The sequence below is a fragment of the Telopea speciosissima genome, chromosome 11 (assembly GCF_018873765.1).
Source record: "Telopea speciosissima isolate NSW1024214 ecotype Mountain lineage chromosome 11, Tspe_v1, whole genome shotgun sequence".
Lineage (NCBI taxonomy): Eukaryota > Viridiplantae > Streptophyta > Magnoliopsida > Proteales > Proteaceae > Telopea > Telopea speciosissima.
The window spans coordinates 5,596,570-5,612,785 of NC_057926.1; the positions used below are offsets into that span (position 1 = coordinate 5,596,570).

Below are 16,216 nucleotides of genomic sequence, written 5' to 3' on the forward strand. Positions count from 1 at the left end.
TCTATTTTCAATAGAATGTTAGTTATAAGATTTTGTGTAAATTAAGTTGGAATAACATGTGTCTATTAATTATAAAAAGCAATCAAGATTGACCTCAATTAATCTATGGATTAATTCAAAACCTCGTTATGTGAAATGAAGGGTCGTTGTAATACATGGAAGGAAGTGTACTCATTAATGGACATGTACCACAATGATTCATGAGTTGGAATTTTTCACTTTGATTATCACTTATGTAAAAGTAATGATTATGATTAAATGTAGAATTGTTGCTATGTGGCATCATGGTCCAAGTAGGAGAATGTTGGCGGGTGTAGCCCATGTGCTACATCAGCTCAATGTTGTACCATATTGGGGGTGATTATCTTGAAAATATATAGCTGCTATATGGTTGGGACAATTCATGGGACAAATGGCAATAAGAGAATGTAATCACAGAATATCTTCCTTGATAGGAGGAAGTTATAGAGTGGCTACGGGGTGTCGTGGTTTGAGTTAAATAAGGGGTTGGAGAGTCCTATCAACATGCAATTCATAAGAGAGACTGTCAAATTGACTCTCCGAGCGAATGATTGCAAGAGTGTGAAACCATGAATTGTTTAGCCTTTTGCAGATTACTTGGTTGCTAGTGTGAACAGTGAGATGGTGGGACTGCGTCAAAGCGATAGAGGTGAGTCCAACTATGATTTCGCATAGGATTTGGATCCTCTATTGCCGAGTTGTCCGGTAAGACTATGCTGCCTAGACACGGCGAGGCGTACAATGACCGCCTTACTAGTACTTGTATATTTACTGTTCTTTTATTCAAGACTTAAAAGAGGATGCATGCATAGTCATAAATGGAAGGGTATATGATTGAATTTAAGAATAGACAAAAAAAAAAAAAGAAGAAATCAGATTGAAAGTTTAGGATCCAGATCTTCTATGGCGCGGGCTGCCCTTCCTTCCGTGTTGCACAAACAGCAGGCGGCGCAGATTACCCGCCTTACCTTTGCCCGGGCTGCCTGTGTCTACGCAGCACACCGTAGAAGATCTGTGTTGGAAAATTTATAGATGGCCAATTTAGAACATTTCCTAAATATCTAACTATTCTACTGAACCTAAAAAACTTGCACCCATTTGAAAACCTCTATGAAGCACCCAAAAAACAATTATTGGAAAATACTAAACTTTTATTTCAATTGTAGGAGAAGTTTTGGCATATAAATCTCTAAAACTACATCACAGCTAGGATAATACATATCAGAACTTCATTTATATGGCCAACTGCTACTTTCAAGTTCAATCAACCCTCCTAATGAAGAGCTCCATCCCATTTCCAGGCTCTATAACCAATCGAAATGCAGGGGAGTGATGATAGTTTGGAGATATTGAGAAGGAAAATTTTAAAAGAACAAGAGAAAGAAGAACCTTTAATTCAATCATGGCAAAATTCTGGCCAACACAAGTGCGTGTCCCCATGCCAAATGGCATGTAAGCATGTGGAAACTTGCATGCACCGAAGATTCCCTTTGCGAACCTCTCTGGGTTGAACATGTGTGCATCATGTCCCCATATCTCTGGGTCATGGTGAAATGTTGATACTGGAATCCAAATGTTTACACCTTCAGGAACATCAACTTCTCCAAACTTCATATCTCTTGAGGGTTCCCTTGATACAAATGCTGCTGGAGGGTAAAGACGCATTGTCTCTTGTATCACCATTGTCAACTGCATGTCATCCAAATTAATCACTGTTAGAACCACCACGATGCGAAATACGAATAAAAATAAAAATAGAGTAAGACATACGACAAGGATTTAACGTGGTTCACACACTAATATGATGTGCTATGTTCAATAGCGAAGCTGAAGCAATTTCACTATATAATGGAAGAAGGCTACAATTGAAATCTCTCAAGAACACCCAAAATGGCGATGTTGCTCTCTCCCATAAGCCCTAATACGAAAACCCCCAAAACTCTCTCACTTTACAATAACGTGGTTAAAGAATATAAGTACTCTAAACACCCTCAACAAGATCATTGATGGGCAAGCCCTCTACTACCATCACATTTCTCAAGAAAAAGTCCCATTTAGAGTAGGTCAATCTTCAAAACGGGTACAAGAATTCAAGACACACATAACGAATATCATATTAAATTTAAAATAATTAAAAAATATCTATCTTATCATCTTTTTGGGGTTCCACACGAAAGCAATTGATCTCAAATTGGATGTAATTAAGTAGCCCAATATGAAAACTTAGAAAGACTTAAGAACCTTCTTCTTAATAGTTAGTTTTTAAGAGTGAGTTCAACCATGTATCAGAGCTAGGATGTGCGAAGATCTTATAAAATAAAGATAGTATTTAACGCATACCGTTTTCAGCTTACGGAGCATATCAGCATCAGGCCGGTGGTGACCATTGTAAACATCTACCACCTCCGCACGAGCACGATCTTGCCATTCTGGATACAACGCCAATAGCATCAAGCACCATGATGCAGTAGTTGCACTTGTTTCATGCCCAGCAAAATAGATGTTCTTGCAATTATCAACAATGAATTGATTTTCATCTAATTCTTGGTTATTGTTACTAGCAGCACTTTCAAGTATCATTTGTAATAAATCTTTCTCATATCCTGCTTCTCTACGTTCCTTTACAACATTTAGAATCAATGAACGGATCTCTTTCTCCAACCTCCATATCTCCCTATTGTTCTTGGAAGGAATAAATCTGGCAAGACACATTTATATTAGAATAAAGGATAAATTACACATCAACCCCAGATTTTCAAATGAAACTCAGATCACCCCCTAGTTTAGATCCCAATATAACAAGTTAGTCCCTGCCGTTAGTTTTATGCTGTTAAGTGATGATGTCAGCCAGTTAAATAAATTTAAATCCCTAAACTACCTTTGACCAATGTTGAAGATGAAGGAAGGGTAGGTAGTATTGTAAATTTAATTCTAATGTTTTACTACAAGGGTAAAATAGTCCTTTCACATCAATAACTAACAACAGACTAACACCGTTACTGTAGAGGGAGTGATTTGAGTTTTTTCAAAAATCAGGGGATGACGTGTAATTTACCCTAGAATGGTATAAATCCAATAAAAGAATGAATAATCTAATGGACTATGAAGAAGAAAACACATGTGTACATACCTGACTCCAGGAACCCCAATGAGTAGACTTCGTTGGGAAATGGCTCTTTGAAGATCTCTAAGCTTCAAAAATATTTCTTCACCTTTGGAATAGTTACTACCAAAACAAGCCCTAGAGATTATATCAGCAGCTACACTTCTAAAATGCTCATCAACTCTTATGTTTGAAATTCCCCCATTTCCTTCAATGCTGCTCTCCCATGCTCTCAGCAGTGATTCTGTAGACTCCACCATTAACTTGATCATTCCCTATACCAGTAGAGTTATGATCTAAAGAGTTAAATTTGTACTAATGAAATATTAACCCAATTAATTACTACCCTTTTAATTTCAACATACCTTAACCTTGTTTAAGTAGAGTTCTGGAGCAATGCTCTTGCGCTGGTGAGCCCATACTTTTCCACTAGAGACTAAAATGCCGTCTCCAAATAAAGGCTTGCGTTCCTTGGCTAGATAAGAAGGTTTTCCTAATTCCAAAGCAGTGCAGAGGCTTATCTCTTTCACTACGTCAGGATTGTTCATATACAAGAATTGTATGTTACCAGTTGAGTACATGAACATTTGACCTGTGATGAAAACAATTAATTTTTTCATAGAGTGGGATCAGTTGGGTTTTTTTTTTTTTTGTTTTTTGAGATTAAAATATTTTGAATTAAGCCCAGATTTCTCTCCTTCCAAAAAAAATGAAAGAAAAAATAGGAAAAAAAAAAATATGGGAAGTAGTTTTCTAAACCAGCACTCCCTTGTGTCTATCTCTCTCCTCCTAAAAACAAAGGGGACAGAGATGTCTTTTCATATAGGGAGGAGAGAGATAGATTCATGGGAGTGCTGGCGTAGGCCACATTCCTGGATAGAGTTCTTTTTGTCAAAAAATATATATATGGAAAGAGTTCTACAAAAGAAACAACGGTCTATCCCTATAGTAGCAAAAATAAGGTAAATTGAAAGAGGATATACGAACAGAGGTAACCCAAAATAGTCAAACCCCTAAGCCAACTGGAGAGAACTTAGCCGACCGAGAGGACTGGTCAAAGGAGCACAACCTACAACCCCATAGCACTACGTCTTTTTTAACAAAAGAAAAAAGACAGCCCAAAAATAGGCTCCTCCCCAATGGGGGATCTGCCCAATCAGGGACCTGGCTTTCCTCCAACCATGGTGGGAGCTAGAGGATCCAGCCCAGCCAAAACAAGGGAGTACAGGTTGAAGGAGAGCCAAATTGCCAAATGAGTGCCTAATAAAGCATCCAATGGTTGGGCTGGCTGGATGTGCAGCAGGCCCTGCAGAGGTGCCAGCCCAATTGTTGGATGCTCATTGGGTGTTCATTGGAGAGGAACCCGATCAAAAAATAAGTCACTTAGTATTTCCATATGCAAATTGGCTAACCAACTAACCCGGCCTAAGCTTTTGAGACATGGTTTTAGTAATTGATATACTGATGCCGATCCAGATTGGTCAAGAGGGAGAATGTTTTCTATGCCGTAGCGCAACTTGCACCCAGGCACATGGGCAGCGCATGTAGGTGGCAAGATGGTCATTGCGCCCACCCCCATGTGCTTGGATGCAGGCTACGCTGCGGCAGAGAGAACAATGCCCCTTTACAATTTTACTCTTGTCTGTATCGATAAGATCGACCAGAAATCAAAATGGGTCTCTACTGATACCAATACAAATTGACCGATTCCTCAAACCATACTTTTAAGGAGAAAAAACCTCGAGTTTTCTTTAGTCTATAGTCAACAAACACACCAAGTGTCGATGGTGATGTATAAGACCTGGTTGGATAACCAGGGCCAAAGATATATTTGAATTCCTTAATAAGGGATAAGAATTTGTTGATGGGATAAAAGTCTAATTGTATGGTCACATCTCATCCCCAGGACCCCACCAGGTGAAGTAAAACTTTGAATTCGGATAAGATTTTGGTACGATAACCAATTAAGCCATCCACATGAATGGTTCTCAATAAAACAGTACGAACGGCTAAACGCCATATCAAACTAACTCAATAGACGCCATAAAGAAATGGGAGTTGCAGGTGAGTATCTCAGTGATAAGATAAGAAATTATACTTACCGTATTTGTTTCGCCACTCCTCCAAGTATGGAAAGAGAATGGAAGGCCAATCAGTATGTGATATGGATGATGATGATGATGATGATGATGATGACAAATCAACTTTATTATTATGGTTCTTCGCCGCCGCCATGGCTTTGGATTGCTGCTGCTGCTGCTGTATCTTCTTCATCTCAGGGATATTTCCATATAGGAAAGAAGGTGGAGGACCTCCGATTCCCTGCCTTTGAATCTTCCATCTACGCCTCTCAGGCTTCAGCCATAGAACATTATACAGATGTACAAATAAACTCAAAACACCAACCAAACCGATTGACAAACAAATCTTCAGAAGAAGCGTAACTGATAAGTACTCCATCATCATCATCATATTATTTCTTCTTTTCTTCTTCTTCTCTCTCTTTCTTCAATAGCTACCTATTTATCTGCCCAACCCAGCTCAGAGCCCACTGTCGATAAACATTCTTCCTGTTTGGTTTGTTTCCAACTTTAAATTTTGAAAGCCCTCTCTCAATGTTTTATGGTATCCTATAACAAAGGAAGGAAACAAATAATTAGAGATGAGCGTTACAAAGACTTCCTCAAATTAGAGTGCATATACTACTAGGGAAATATTTATATTCGACTCCTTTACTGCCGCCTGCCCCTATTGCCATGTGCGTCCCACACACAAGCAAACCGGAGTGTACCGTTTTACCTCTGTCCAACGGAGTAACGTGGTACTTTCCACCACACTTATGTGTAGGAACGCACGACAGTACCGCACAGGTGGTAATAAAACAGTGTGGAGCAGTTCGGTTTATTTACCGACCCACCTCATGATTGGACGGTTTATTCTACGCTTATGTATCCAGTCTATGCTCCGTAGAATCACTACTTTATACTTGACTTGTGTTTATTCAAATTTCTTTTCTGATTTTTTAATAAACAAAAAATTGGGAATGGGTTTGCTATGAGGCTGCTTGGCCTGGCGCCAACACATGCCAATGGGAGCTAGTGCACTCGCACTCGTCCATGGGCATGTGTCGTTCTTATCTCCAGCTGTATATTTACATTGTAGTTATCTCATTGACGGTACATTCCATAGATATAGGAATAGTAATAGGAAACTCCAACTGTACGTATATATTGTCGTTTGAAGACTCTATTCAATTAAGCTAATGCAAATTGCATTTACCAAACTTAGACTTAACATGGTATCATGACAGTCATGGTATAAGTGAATCGTACATCATAGACATCCCAACAAATCCTAAAATATCATAGACAACCCTTATTTTTTTATTTTAGAGCAAATTTTACAGACACCCCACCCCCTCTAAGCATGCAAAATATCACAGACATATCCTATTTGGTAAAATATAAACCTTCCCTTTGATGTTAAGCACAGTTAGCACCTAAAGTTAAAATATCCATTTTACCCCAAACTCTTATTCTATCATCTTCCCTATTCTTACCGTTGGAGCTCGTTGGAACATCTTCACCGAGGGAGAACGGAGGGCGACCATCACCTGTGCCAACTGCAGCTCCAGCCCAGACGATAATCAAATGGGGCAATTTTTTCTCCGACAACCATCACCTGCGGTAACGCATCACCATCCAATAAAACTGAGTTTGAAAATTCTGAGACCCAAATAGAAGATTTGAAATTAGTTGTGAAATGCTGCCGAGCCATCCGTATCATTACTCGCCAGTGCTGGCCCTCGATGCTTACCAATTTAGGTTTCACCGCCTAGGAGAGGCGACATTCTCCAAGGCTATTGTGATGCGTCGTCTCCCTCGCCGACCCAATCCCCTGCTACATCTCCCTTGTTTTCTATGCTACCTCCTACTGGTCTTATCGCTGTCGTTGGTTAATTTAAGAAAGGGTTTTAATGGTTATTTGAGTTGCAGGAATTAATAAAATCGTTTGGGGTCGGTCATCATCAAGTCTCATACTACTCTCTGTATCAGTGAATTTAAGTAGCTAGTTTTGTGGCCAGTATATTTCTGAGCAATATATTCTCTCAAAATTAAAAAGGAAATATCAAAATTAAAACTAAGAAGTTGCAGAGAGATAGAATTCTACTACTGTATTCTATTCCATAGAACAATTTGAATTTGAAAAGCCACCAATTTCTTACCCGATTTCAAAAGGAAATCATATGGCAATACTGAGAATCTTCAAATCAACTCGATCTACTTGCTCTCTATTCTTCAGATTAATTGACAATTTAGTCTAATACCGGTATATAGAAAAATTGAGAATTTATAAATTAACCACTCCTTCAAGTTGCAGGACATAGAAACAGACATGAGAGAGAAGAGATTGGAAGAGATTGGAAGTATCAAGGACAGATTCCAAGATCTTCATCCGACTCAGGTTTCCACAATGCAGTTATCAAAGATGTGTGTCGTTTTAGGGTTCAGTCCATGGGAGCGCTTGTAGAGAGACAACCATGGGTTTGAGAGCAGGAGCAGAGTGAGTGAGGGCAGCAGGGTGTTTACCGTCTCCATCGCCTGGTACACAGAGAGAAGGAGACGAACTATCAGACCCGTCGCCGTCGCCTGTGAATACAAACTCCGGCTGTCAATGAGGGAGCAGAGGAGAGGTAAGTGGTTGCCGTATCTGACTAGGGTTAGGGAGTTAAGTTTTAGGGATTAAATTGGACCGTTCAATCATCTCTGTCCAAGTGTCATCTTCCCAGGGTACACTGTAAAAATCCGTTTGGGTAGATATTATGGGAAGTTCACCCTGTGGTAAGGGCAACTTCAAAGAATTAACAGAGACTTAACTACAAAGTGGACTAAGTTGAAATATAATCATAAAATAAAGGTAATCTATGTTACTAGCAGCACTTTCAAGTATCATTTGTAATAAAAGAGGAGAGGTAAGTGGTTGCCGTATCTGACTAGGGTTCGTGACATATTGAATACTTATAGGGGTGTCTGTGAAATTTGCCCTTAATTTTATATTGACTTAGTCTACTCCGTTATGTTGTCGTTGTTAACTCTTTTATAATGGCAAAATTATCCTTATCACAGGATGAACTTCCCATTATACTCTCAAGGGTAAAATCCCATATGCAAACCATTCTCTCTTCATCGTTTTTGCTGGACTGGAGGTGGAAGAAGCAAGAACAGGGAAGGGGGCTTCTCCTCCACTGAGTCCGAGTACAAGGCTCTTGCCGATGCCTATGCTGAGCTCACCTGGCTTCAGTTGCTGTTTGGTGAACTTGGACTCTCTACTTCTCCGGCTCCTATGTTATGGTGGGACAACATGGACGCCACGTATCTCTCAACAAATCCCATTTCTCACGCCCGTACTAAGCATGTGAAAATCGATTTCCACTTTGTTCGCGATAAAGTTGCCAAACGTGATCTTCAAGTCCGATTTATTTCTACCAAAGATCATATTGCAAACATTATGACCAAAGGACTCGGTACGGCCAGATTCTCGTTTCTTCGGGACAACCTAAAGATTCGATCGTTCCAATCTTCATCTTGAGGGGGTGTATCAGACTATATCACACCATATCCGATTTCTTTCTATATTTGCCATTGCTTGAGCATCAAACATGCAGTCACTTGACAACCCATGATCCTAATATCATCTCCCTCAATCTCTCTCATATATTGAAGATATGATTTATTGTAATCTTCTCTTTATGGTAAGTGTATTATAGGCGATTGAGTTTCCAACATGTGGATTTCTCTCACTTATTTATACTCTCACATTTGTAATTCAAATTAAGGAAATCCATATAAAATATCAATTTCTATTATGGTATCATAAGCCTCTAGCTCCACCTAGCAAGAGAAAATTTTATTTTTTCCTACCTCCCATTCCAACGTCCTTTCTTTCTTAGACGACATGGGCTCTCCTCGCTCCACCCCTAACTCCTCTTCCACCTCCACTTCCACCATTCTCCCATCTGCTACACCTAGCCTAAATTAGAGTCTTTCAATCAAGCTCTCATCTAAGGATTTCATCTATTGGAAAACCTAGATTGTCCCCTAGCTCAAAGGCCAGCGATTTTATGGTTATGTTACTGGCTCCAATCCCTGCCCCAAGGATACATCGCAGGTTGAAGCCTGGGATGAAAAATATTCTTTAATCATGAATATACTCATCTCATCTCTGTCTGACGAAGCTATGCTACTTGCCGTCGGATGGGACACCAATAAAGAAATTCGGGAAGCTCTTTATGCCGCCTACAACAATGCCTCCACACCTCAGATCTTATCTCTCAATGTTGCACTTCAACACCTTGTTCAAAAGCCTGAAGAATCTGTGACTCAATTTTTGAGTTGGGTCAAGGCCCTCTCTGATGAATTCGGTGTAGTCGACAAAACCCTTCCCACGAAGGATCTCAATCTTTACATTTTCCGTGCTCTTCGTGTTGAGTTCCAGCCTCTTGTTCCAACCATGATGGACCGTGAAGAACCAATCAGCTACACTGATTTATATGGGCTCCTTGTCGGCCATGAGTACTTGCATCAATCCCAACAGGCTGTTGTTGACCCTGCTGCTAATGCGACTGCTAATGTTGCTCAACATCCTCGCGCCCCTCCTACCCAGCCAGTCTGATAATGTGTGAGTTAGAAATGCCTTCATTACTCATCCCACCATCAAATGTTAATATGGAGCTTTCATCAAATAGCTCTCTCTTCTTAAATAGAGAATTCCTCTGTGATCTTTGACGTGTATAAGAGTTTTTCCTCTTAAGGTGAAGAGGCTTCATTTCCCCATCTACAAACAAAAATCAGAAACTCAATTGTACAGGTGAAGAAGAACTAAAGTACTCAGAAGCGTGAGGGGCCAGAAACCTAACAACAAATCAATTGCTTACCACTGTTTGAAATATCCTCATCTTTCAGCTTTGGAGCCATTTTCCAATATTTGGAAGCCAACAACTTCCTTATCTTCCGTTCTCCAATATGTGGTGGAGACTTGAAGCCCCTTGAAGTTACATTGCTAGGTTGAGTGCAACTGGAAGAGTTTTCATCATCTCTACTAACTACCTTTAAATCATCCCAACACCCAGGAAAAGAATCATAAGGAACATGGTCTCTACACAAAGGCACCTCAACACTGTTGTCTAAACTGAGCAGTGCATGAGGTTTCATATCCAATTTCATTGGATCCTCCTACTGCTTGTATATGGGATAGTTCCATTGATCACACTTCCACTCTTTTATGCCTCAGCATCTACCAGCCTCTCAGTTCCATCCTCTGCTTTGTCTTCACAATATTTTCCAAACCCATTTAAGCCTCTCTCTACTTTGTTAGGATAGTTTTCAAAACTACTATTGTTGTTGCCAACTACTAACTCTCTCAGCTAAACCATACTTCTCTGAAGGCTTGGGATTTATTATTACAGATGCGAGTCCTGAACCTCCAACACTCTTGGACATTTAAGAATTCCTTTGATATAATTATGTTTGCTGGGATCTGAGACAGACACACTCTCATTAAAGCTTTCATGATCACAAGATTCTATTTTTAATTGATTCTATTCATCTCTCATAAAAAAAAAATGATTCTCTTCATCCACTTGACCACAATGAAAAATCACAATAATATGAGATACTTATCATCGTAGTATTTAAAACCGCAAATACAGAGGGATCCTATAATCGTGGAAATAAAACCACAGTTAAAAATCGTGATAATATGAGAAACTTATTGCTGCGGTATTTAAAACTCGCAACAAAAGACCCCCGCAATCGCAAAAATAAACCGCAATTAAAAGTCGCAGAATATGTGATACTTATTGCTACGATATTTAAAAATATAGTAACAAAGGACCCTATAACTATAGAAATAAAACCACAAGCAAAGTCAATCTCATCCAAACCCAATCACTCTCGCACTTTACTCTAGACTTTTGGTCCTGCCGTGCATCACCGACACCGTGAAGGTAATTTCTCTCTCTCTCCTCTCCCCTACCCCTTCTCCGAGAATCCTCTTGCAGCCATATATTTCTTTATAACTACGGTTTTGTAAACCACGAACATGTAATAGTTTTTTTTTTTTTTTTTGATGAAACAAAGTGTAATCACACAAACCACACACCAATCCCAAAAGGTTAACCAACTTTTGGGACCGTGGAATGGCGGATATACATGTAATAGCTTTATGAAAGGGTTTCTCACGTTGCTAGCATGGGAAGGAATCTAAACGCAATTAATGTTCTAGAAAAATGTATCATTCACGTGGAGGCCATATTTTTCAAATTAGATAAAAAATTAACTGGGCAAGAGATCACTGTCTGGTTGCATAGTCCTTGCATCAGTGCAGGGGTCAATGAGAGAGTGCATAACAACATCAACATGGGTTGCATATTTGATTTCCTGGAGGATGGGCCCACATGACCAGGTAGCGTGCTTTTTCTCAGTTAAAAATTAAATACTTGTGTGGAGTGGTGGAACCCTAACTTTTTCTTCCTCTTTTTTTTTTTTTTTTTTTTGGGGGTGGGGGGTAAGAGATCTGTTACTTGGTCATGTATCTCTTGCATTAGCATAAGTCCCATTGATATACAGTTTGTATATCTATTTCGTAATTCGAGCACGAAAATAGTTCTTCTTGAATGGGGAAGAATCGTTGCGATGAAGGAGACTGCGGGAGAAGAGATAACTCATAGACCAGAATTACTACAAGCACTTTTAGATAAAGGGGGGTTAACTAATGAAAAAAAGATGGAGGATAGAGGTGGGACCGAGAACAGGGGCCTATCTGCACCAAATCAATCATAGCTCCATCAATCCGTTGTTCATCGATAGACGAAGCTCTCTCTTTTTCTCTCGGGCCAAATGCAACAAAAGATGAGTCCTTTTTCCTTCTTGCGAACCACGGAGCGCTTAGGACCTAGAGGAGCAAAGCTCATTTTCCTTCCCAGTGTAAAGCGGCGCATAAAAAAGGGCTGGCCCATCAAAAGTCTGTTTTTATGAAAGAGATTATAAAAGCTCAGAAAATAGGAGAAACCTTTCTTTCCCGGCCGGGTGGATGGGAATGATTAAAACATTGAATCCAATTCAATCACCACCTAGGTTCCTAGAACAGGGGACAAAATCAATCTCTGGAAACACTCAGTTTGTGGAGAATGCCCCCTGGATGAATCTCATTGCAAGGAAACGGAAGTGGGCGTGTTCAATGGTTCAATGGTAAGGCATATCTAAAGTATGAAATAGGAGCGCCTTCTGGATAGGGAATAGTTGGAAGTAAGGATAAGAAGAGAGATATCTCTAAGCAAGCATAGGCTCGGATTGGAAAGCAGTAAGGTAAGTAAGGGAGCAGAGCGACTAATTTCTAAAAGAAAGAAAAGACTATAGGACTCAAGCGCCGCCTCAAAGTTCCTTGTTCTGATCTTGCCTCAAAGGCTGCTCTATCATCGACAGAGTGACCAAGGATGGTATTTTTAATCAAGCTTGAGATTGTTTGGACCGGCCCGACTCGGGAGACCGAATCACTTCCTAGCAAATATGGTGATCTCCCTCTTTCAAAGCAAGAAAGAAAAATGGATAGACGTTGACTGATTAACCAAACGAGAGGGTTTGCGGCAATGGCGACAAGGAAGGCAAATAAAACAACTCGCAGGGGAACAACGACTTTCTTACGTGCTTGCTTGCTGACTCGGCTCTTTATGGCTCGTTCTTTCTTTGTATTCCAGCAAACGGAGGGTGGTCTAGGATCAGCGCACATAGGGGTATCAATAAAGATGGGATTTTTTATTTCAGTAGGGGTTGGGTGGTAACTCTATGCGCTATAGTGTCTGGGGTATGAGTAATGGTGTCAATAGGGCACCGTAATCGAAAATCAATATCTGGACCACAAAAATCGAAACCAACCCACCCAATAATTTATTGGGTCGGTTCTGATCTACCGATAAGTTCTTGGTCCGGTTCTAGATCTACCGATCAAGTTATTATCACCCAACGGCTCCAGAACTTTTAGAGACCAACTAGGAACCTTTGGAACCTGAACATGAATAAATCCACATCCTAACCTGATATATTATATAATTCTAAGGTCATGAGAGCTAATGTCAAGTTCTTTATTTTTTTACTTTTTTCAATTTGACCAGTACTACTTGTCTCATATACTATTTTACCAAAGATTTTAATTTAAAAGTCCATTTGAGAATTCTAGCTTAAGAACATGCCTTAAAATAATACTAATTTATAAGGTGGTGGTGCTCCTACTTATTAATTGAATATAAAACAAGACTTACTGTAATTTGAGAAAAATAAAATGATGGTAGATTGCATATCTCATGTGATTGAAATTCTAGTCCTAACCCGTTAAAATTGGAACAGTAAGAACCAGACCAATTGACACCCTTAGAACCACACGCCAAAGCAGCCTTAACTTTTCTGTTTAAAAAAAAAAAACTTTCCATTTTATTCCATTTATAAAAAAAAACTTTTCATTTGCGGAAAACATTTGCAGCTAAAAATCTGCAATTATAGATTTGCGACGGAAAATCCGCATCAAAATAATCCGCAGCTACAAAGCACCCTTTTCTGCAGTAAGATATCCGCAGTTATAGACGTAGCGACGATACTACTTGCTCCAAATAGAAAACCGCAGGCAATTCGTAACTATAGGCTATTGCTATGGATTTTTGGACCTTTTACTGTGAAAAAATATCACAGTTATAAGCTCTTTTTGGTGTAGTGAAGTGGTCTGGAATGAAAATGTGTCGAATTTCAGTCTTAGTTTAGTGCTTTACCTTTACATGTAGAAAGATACATACACTTTCATGTATGTCCATGCATCCTTTTGGTAGTCTTAGATTTTTCAATGCTTTGGTTTCTCACTTGACAAACTCGATTATGACTGACACTGACATAACAAGGGACCTTTCTCCCAAAAAATAAAAACTTAACAAGGGACATTGGAACCTACATAGATCATTTATCGATTAAATGGACTACATAGACGACATACTACATTGACCATAATACCTTGACCAACCATTTAAGTAAATGACCAAAAAGACCAAGTTGGAATTATTTATTCATTTCTTTTACCTTTCATAATCTATTTATATTAGATGGAGAGAGGTTTCATCAAAAAAACAAAAGATGCAGAAGGGTTTTAAATTGATAATTCTGACCATATGATTGCAACTTACGAATCGTCCAATACTGATTACCGATTTGAATCGGCCAGAATCCAGTGCCGATTCTGATTTTTGAAACCATGGGTTATATAGGTCAAAATTAAGGATTGATTCTTGGAGATTGAAAATTAAATATAATATTTTTTCTTCTAATAAAAAGAAGGGGATTTTCGAATCCGAGCTGGCGATCCGTGTTTAACTTTCAAAACAAATTTTTTTTTTTTTTTTTGGTGAGAAACTTTCAAAACAAATTTGCACCGTAGAACATTTAAAACACCAACGGCCAAGATTCCTTCATACATCCCGCCACAATTTTGAACTTCTACAAATGCCACCCAAATCTTGGTTTCCAACATTCAAAAACTTTTCCCTTTAATTTCAGTTATCGATTAACTTTTGGTTTTTTTTTAAACCTGTGAGCTTCTGCAATCTCTCTAATGGCGCGTACGAAACAGACTGCAAGGAAATCCACCGGAGGAAAGGCTCCGAGGAAGCAATTGGCTACCTAGGCGGCTCGGAAATCTGCTCCAGCAACTGGAGGCGTGAAGAAACCCCACCGATTCAGGCCTGGAACGGTGGCTTTGAGAGAGATCAGGTACCAGAAGAGTACCGAGCTTCTTATTCGAAAGCTCCCATTCCAACGTTTGGTTAGGGAGATCGCTCAGGACTTCAAGACTGATCTTCGTTTCCAAAGCTCCGCTGTTTCAGCGCTTCAAGAAGCTGCGGAGGCTTATCTGGTCGGGCTCTTTGAAGATACTAACCTCTGTGCGATTCATGCGAAAAGGGTTATGATTATGCCCAAAGATATCTAGCTTGCTCGTCGGATTAGGGGTGAGCGTGCTTAAAATGCAACTCTCTCTGTTATTTTCTTGGTGAATCACTTACTAATGTTGTATAGTGAACCTTTTTGGGGTTCAGAGTTTGGGTTTAGGGTTTAATTCTCTAGAACTTTCTCTTTCTTTTAGCGGTTGGCGTATGTGGTTGATTTGTGATTTGGATGCTTTTAAGTGCAGAATAGAAATTTTGGAATTTGAGGTGAAAGTCTGAACCATAAAATACAGAGCAATGGATGTGCGTGAAAACAAATGGAAACATCAAATACAATATTTCCGGATCTTAATGGTTCTAGATCGGTATGGAATCGTTATTTAGATCATTCTGATCTGGATTGGCTGGAATCAGATTGATCTTTGCCAATCCTAATCCGGATTTGGGCCAATCTGGTCTGCTTTTTTAGTCCTTGAGCTCGATCAATGAGCTCAAAGACAGTCTCTTGGGATACTTAATTTTGGTACAAGAAACTGTTAAAATTCAATGATATAGAAAATGATAATTGAGAGCTAAGAGAAAAAGGAAAAGAAAAACTGATCCACTTTTTAGGAGAAGGGATGGAAATGGTGTGGTATCTTTGTCCCTTGAAACATTCGGAAAATGCAAAAATTGGAAAATGGTTTTTGGACCGATTTATCCTTCAGCCACAGTAAATGGAAATCCATTCACTGTTGAGCTTTATAGATCCACGTGGGAGAATATCAGGAGGGGATTTTGGGGAATAAACAAAAACCAATAGGGGTTTGTGAACCCTAGGGTTGAGTGGTAAATCGTCATTGCATGGTGAAGGAGAACTTTCTCTATTGTTTTTTGGTACTTTTTTCACATCAATTCCCATCCAACAATGTGAAGCCAAAGGTCATACTTGACACTCTAACGAGTGTCTTCCTCCCTCTTCTCTACTTGTACTCTCTCTTTTGCAATGATAAGAGATAAGTCATAAGGAGATCCAAGCTAAAAGCACTAAGAAAGCCAATAATATTTCAATTGTATCTTTGGACACAATTTTTAATCTCTACAGTTAATAAAGCTCAAATCAAATTAACTTACAT

The 16,216-nt window shown here is 39.3% G+C and overlaps 2 protein-coding genes and 1 pseudogene across 2 annotated transcripts; 1 reads left to right on the plus strand and 2 right to left on the minus strand.

Annotated features, from left to right (window-relative positions):
* Window positions 1-1,251: 1,251 nt before the first annotated feature.
* Window positions 1,252-5,623, minus strand: LOC122645762 (cytochrome P450 714C2-like). The gene is made up of 5 exons (XM_043839122.1): window positions 5,227-5,623; window positions 3,490-3,716; window positions 3,152-3,399; window positions 2,362-2,719; window positions 1,252-1,710 (listed from the first exon to the last, which is right to left on the minus strand). Exons 1-5 carry the CDS (start codon window positions 5,594-5,596, stop codon window positions 1,282-1,284), a joined length of 1,632 nt encoding a protein of 543 aa, XP_043695057.1. The 5' UTR covers window positions 5,597-5,623; the 3' UTR covers window positions 1,252-1,281.
* A 4,156-nt stretch (window positions 5,624-9,779) lies between these two features.
* Window positions 9,780-10,347, minus strand: LOC122644701 (telomere repeat-binding protein 4-like). Its single transcript, XM_043838096.1, has 2 exons — window positions 10,059-10,347; window positions 9,780-9,958 (listed from the first exon to the last, which is right to left on the minus strand). Exons 1-2 carry the CDS (start codon window positions 10,345-10,347, stop codon window positions 9,780-9,782), a joined length of 468 nt encoding a protein of 155 aa, XP_043694031.1.
* Window positions 10,348-14,748: 4,401 nt separating this feature from the next.
* Window positions 14,749-15,239, plus strand: LOC122645765 (annotated as a pseudogene).
* The last annotated feature ends 977 nt before the right edge of the window (window positions 15,240-16,216 follow it).

Coding starts and splice junctions, on each gene's coding strand:
- LOC122645762 (XM_043839122.1), bottom strand. CDS start 5,596: ATGATGATGATGATGGAGTACTTATCAGTTACGCTTCTTCTGAAGATT. Junction 3,717..5,226: donor GGAGTGGCGAAACAAATACG/GTAAGTATAATT, acceptor TTTTCATCACAG/GTCAAATGTTCATGTACTCA. Junction 2,720..3,151: donor ATTGGGGTTCCTGGAGTCAG/GTATGTACACAT, acceptor GTGTCTTGCCAG/ATTTATTCCTTCCAAGAACA.
- LOC122644701 (XM_043838096.1), bottom strand. CDS start 10,347: ATGAAATTGGATATGAAACCTCATGCACTGCTCAGTTTAGACAACAGT. Junction 9,959..10,058: donor TGAGGATATTTCAAACAGTG/GTAAGCAATTGA, acceptor TTTTGTTTGTAG/ATGGGGAAATGAAGCCTCTT.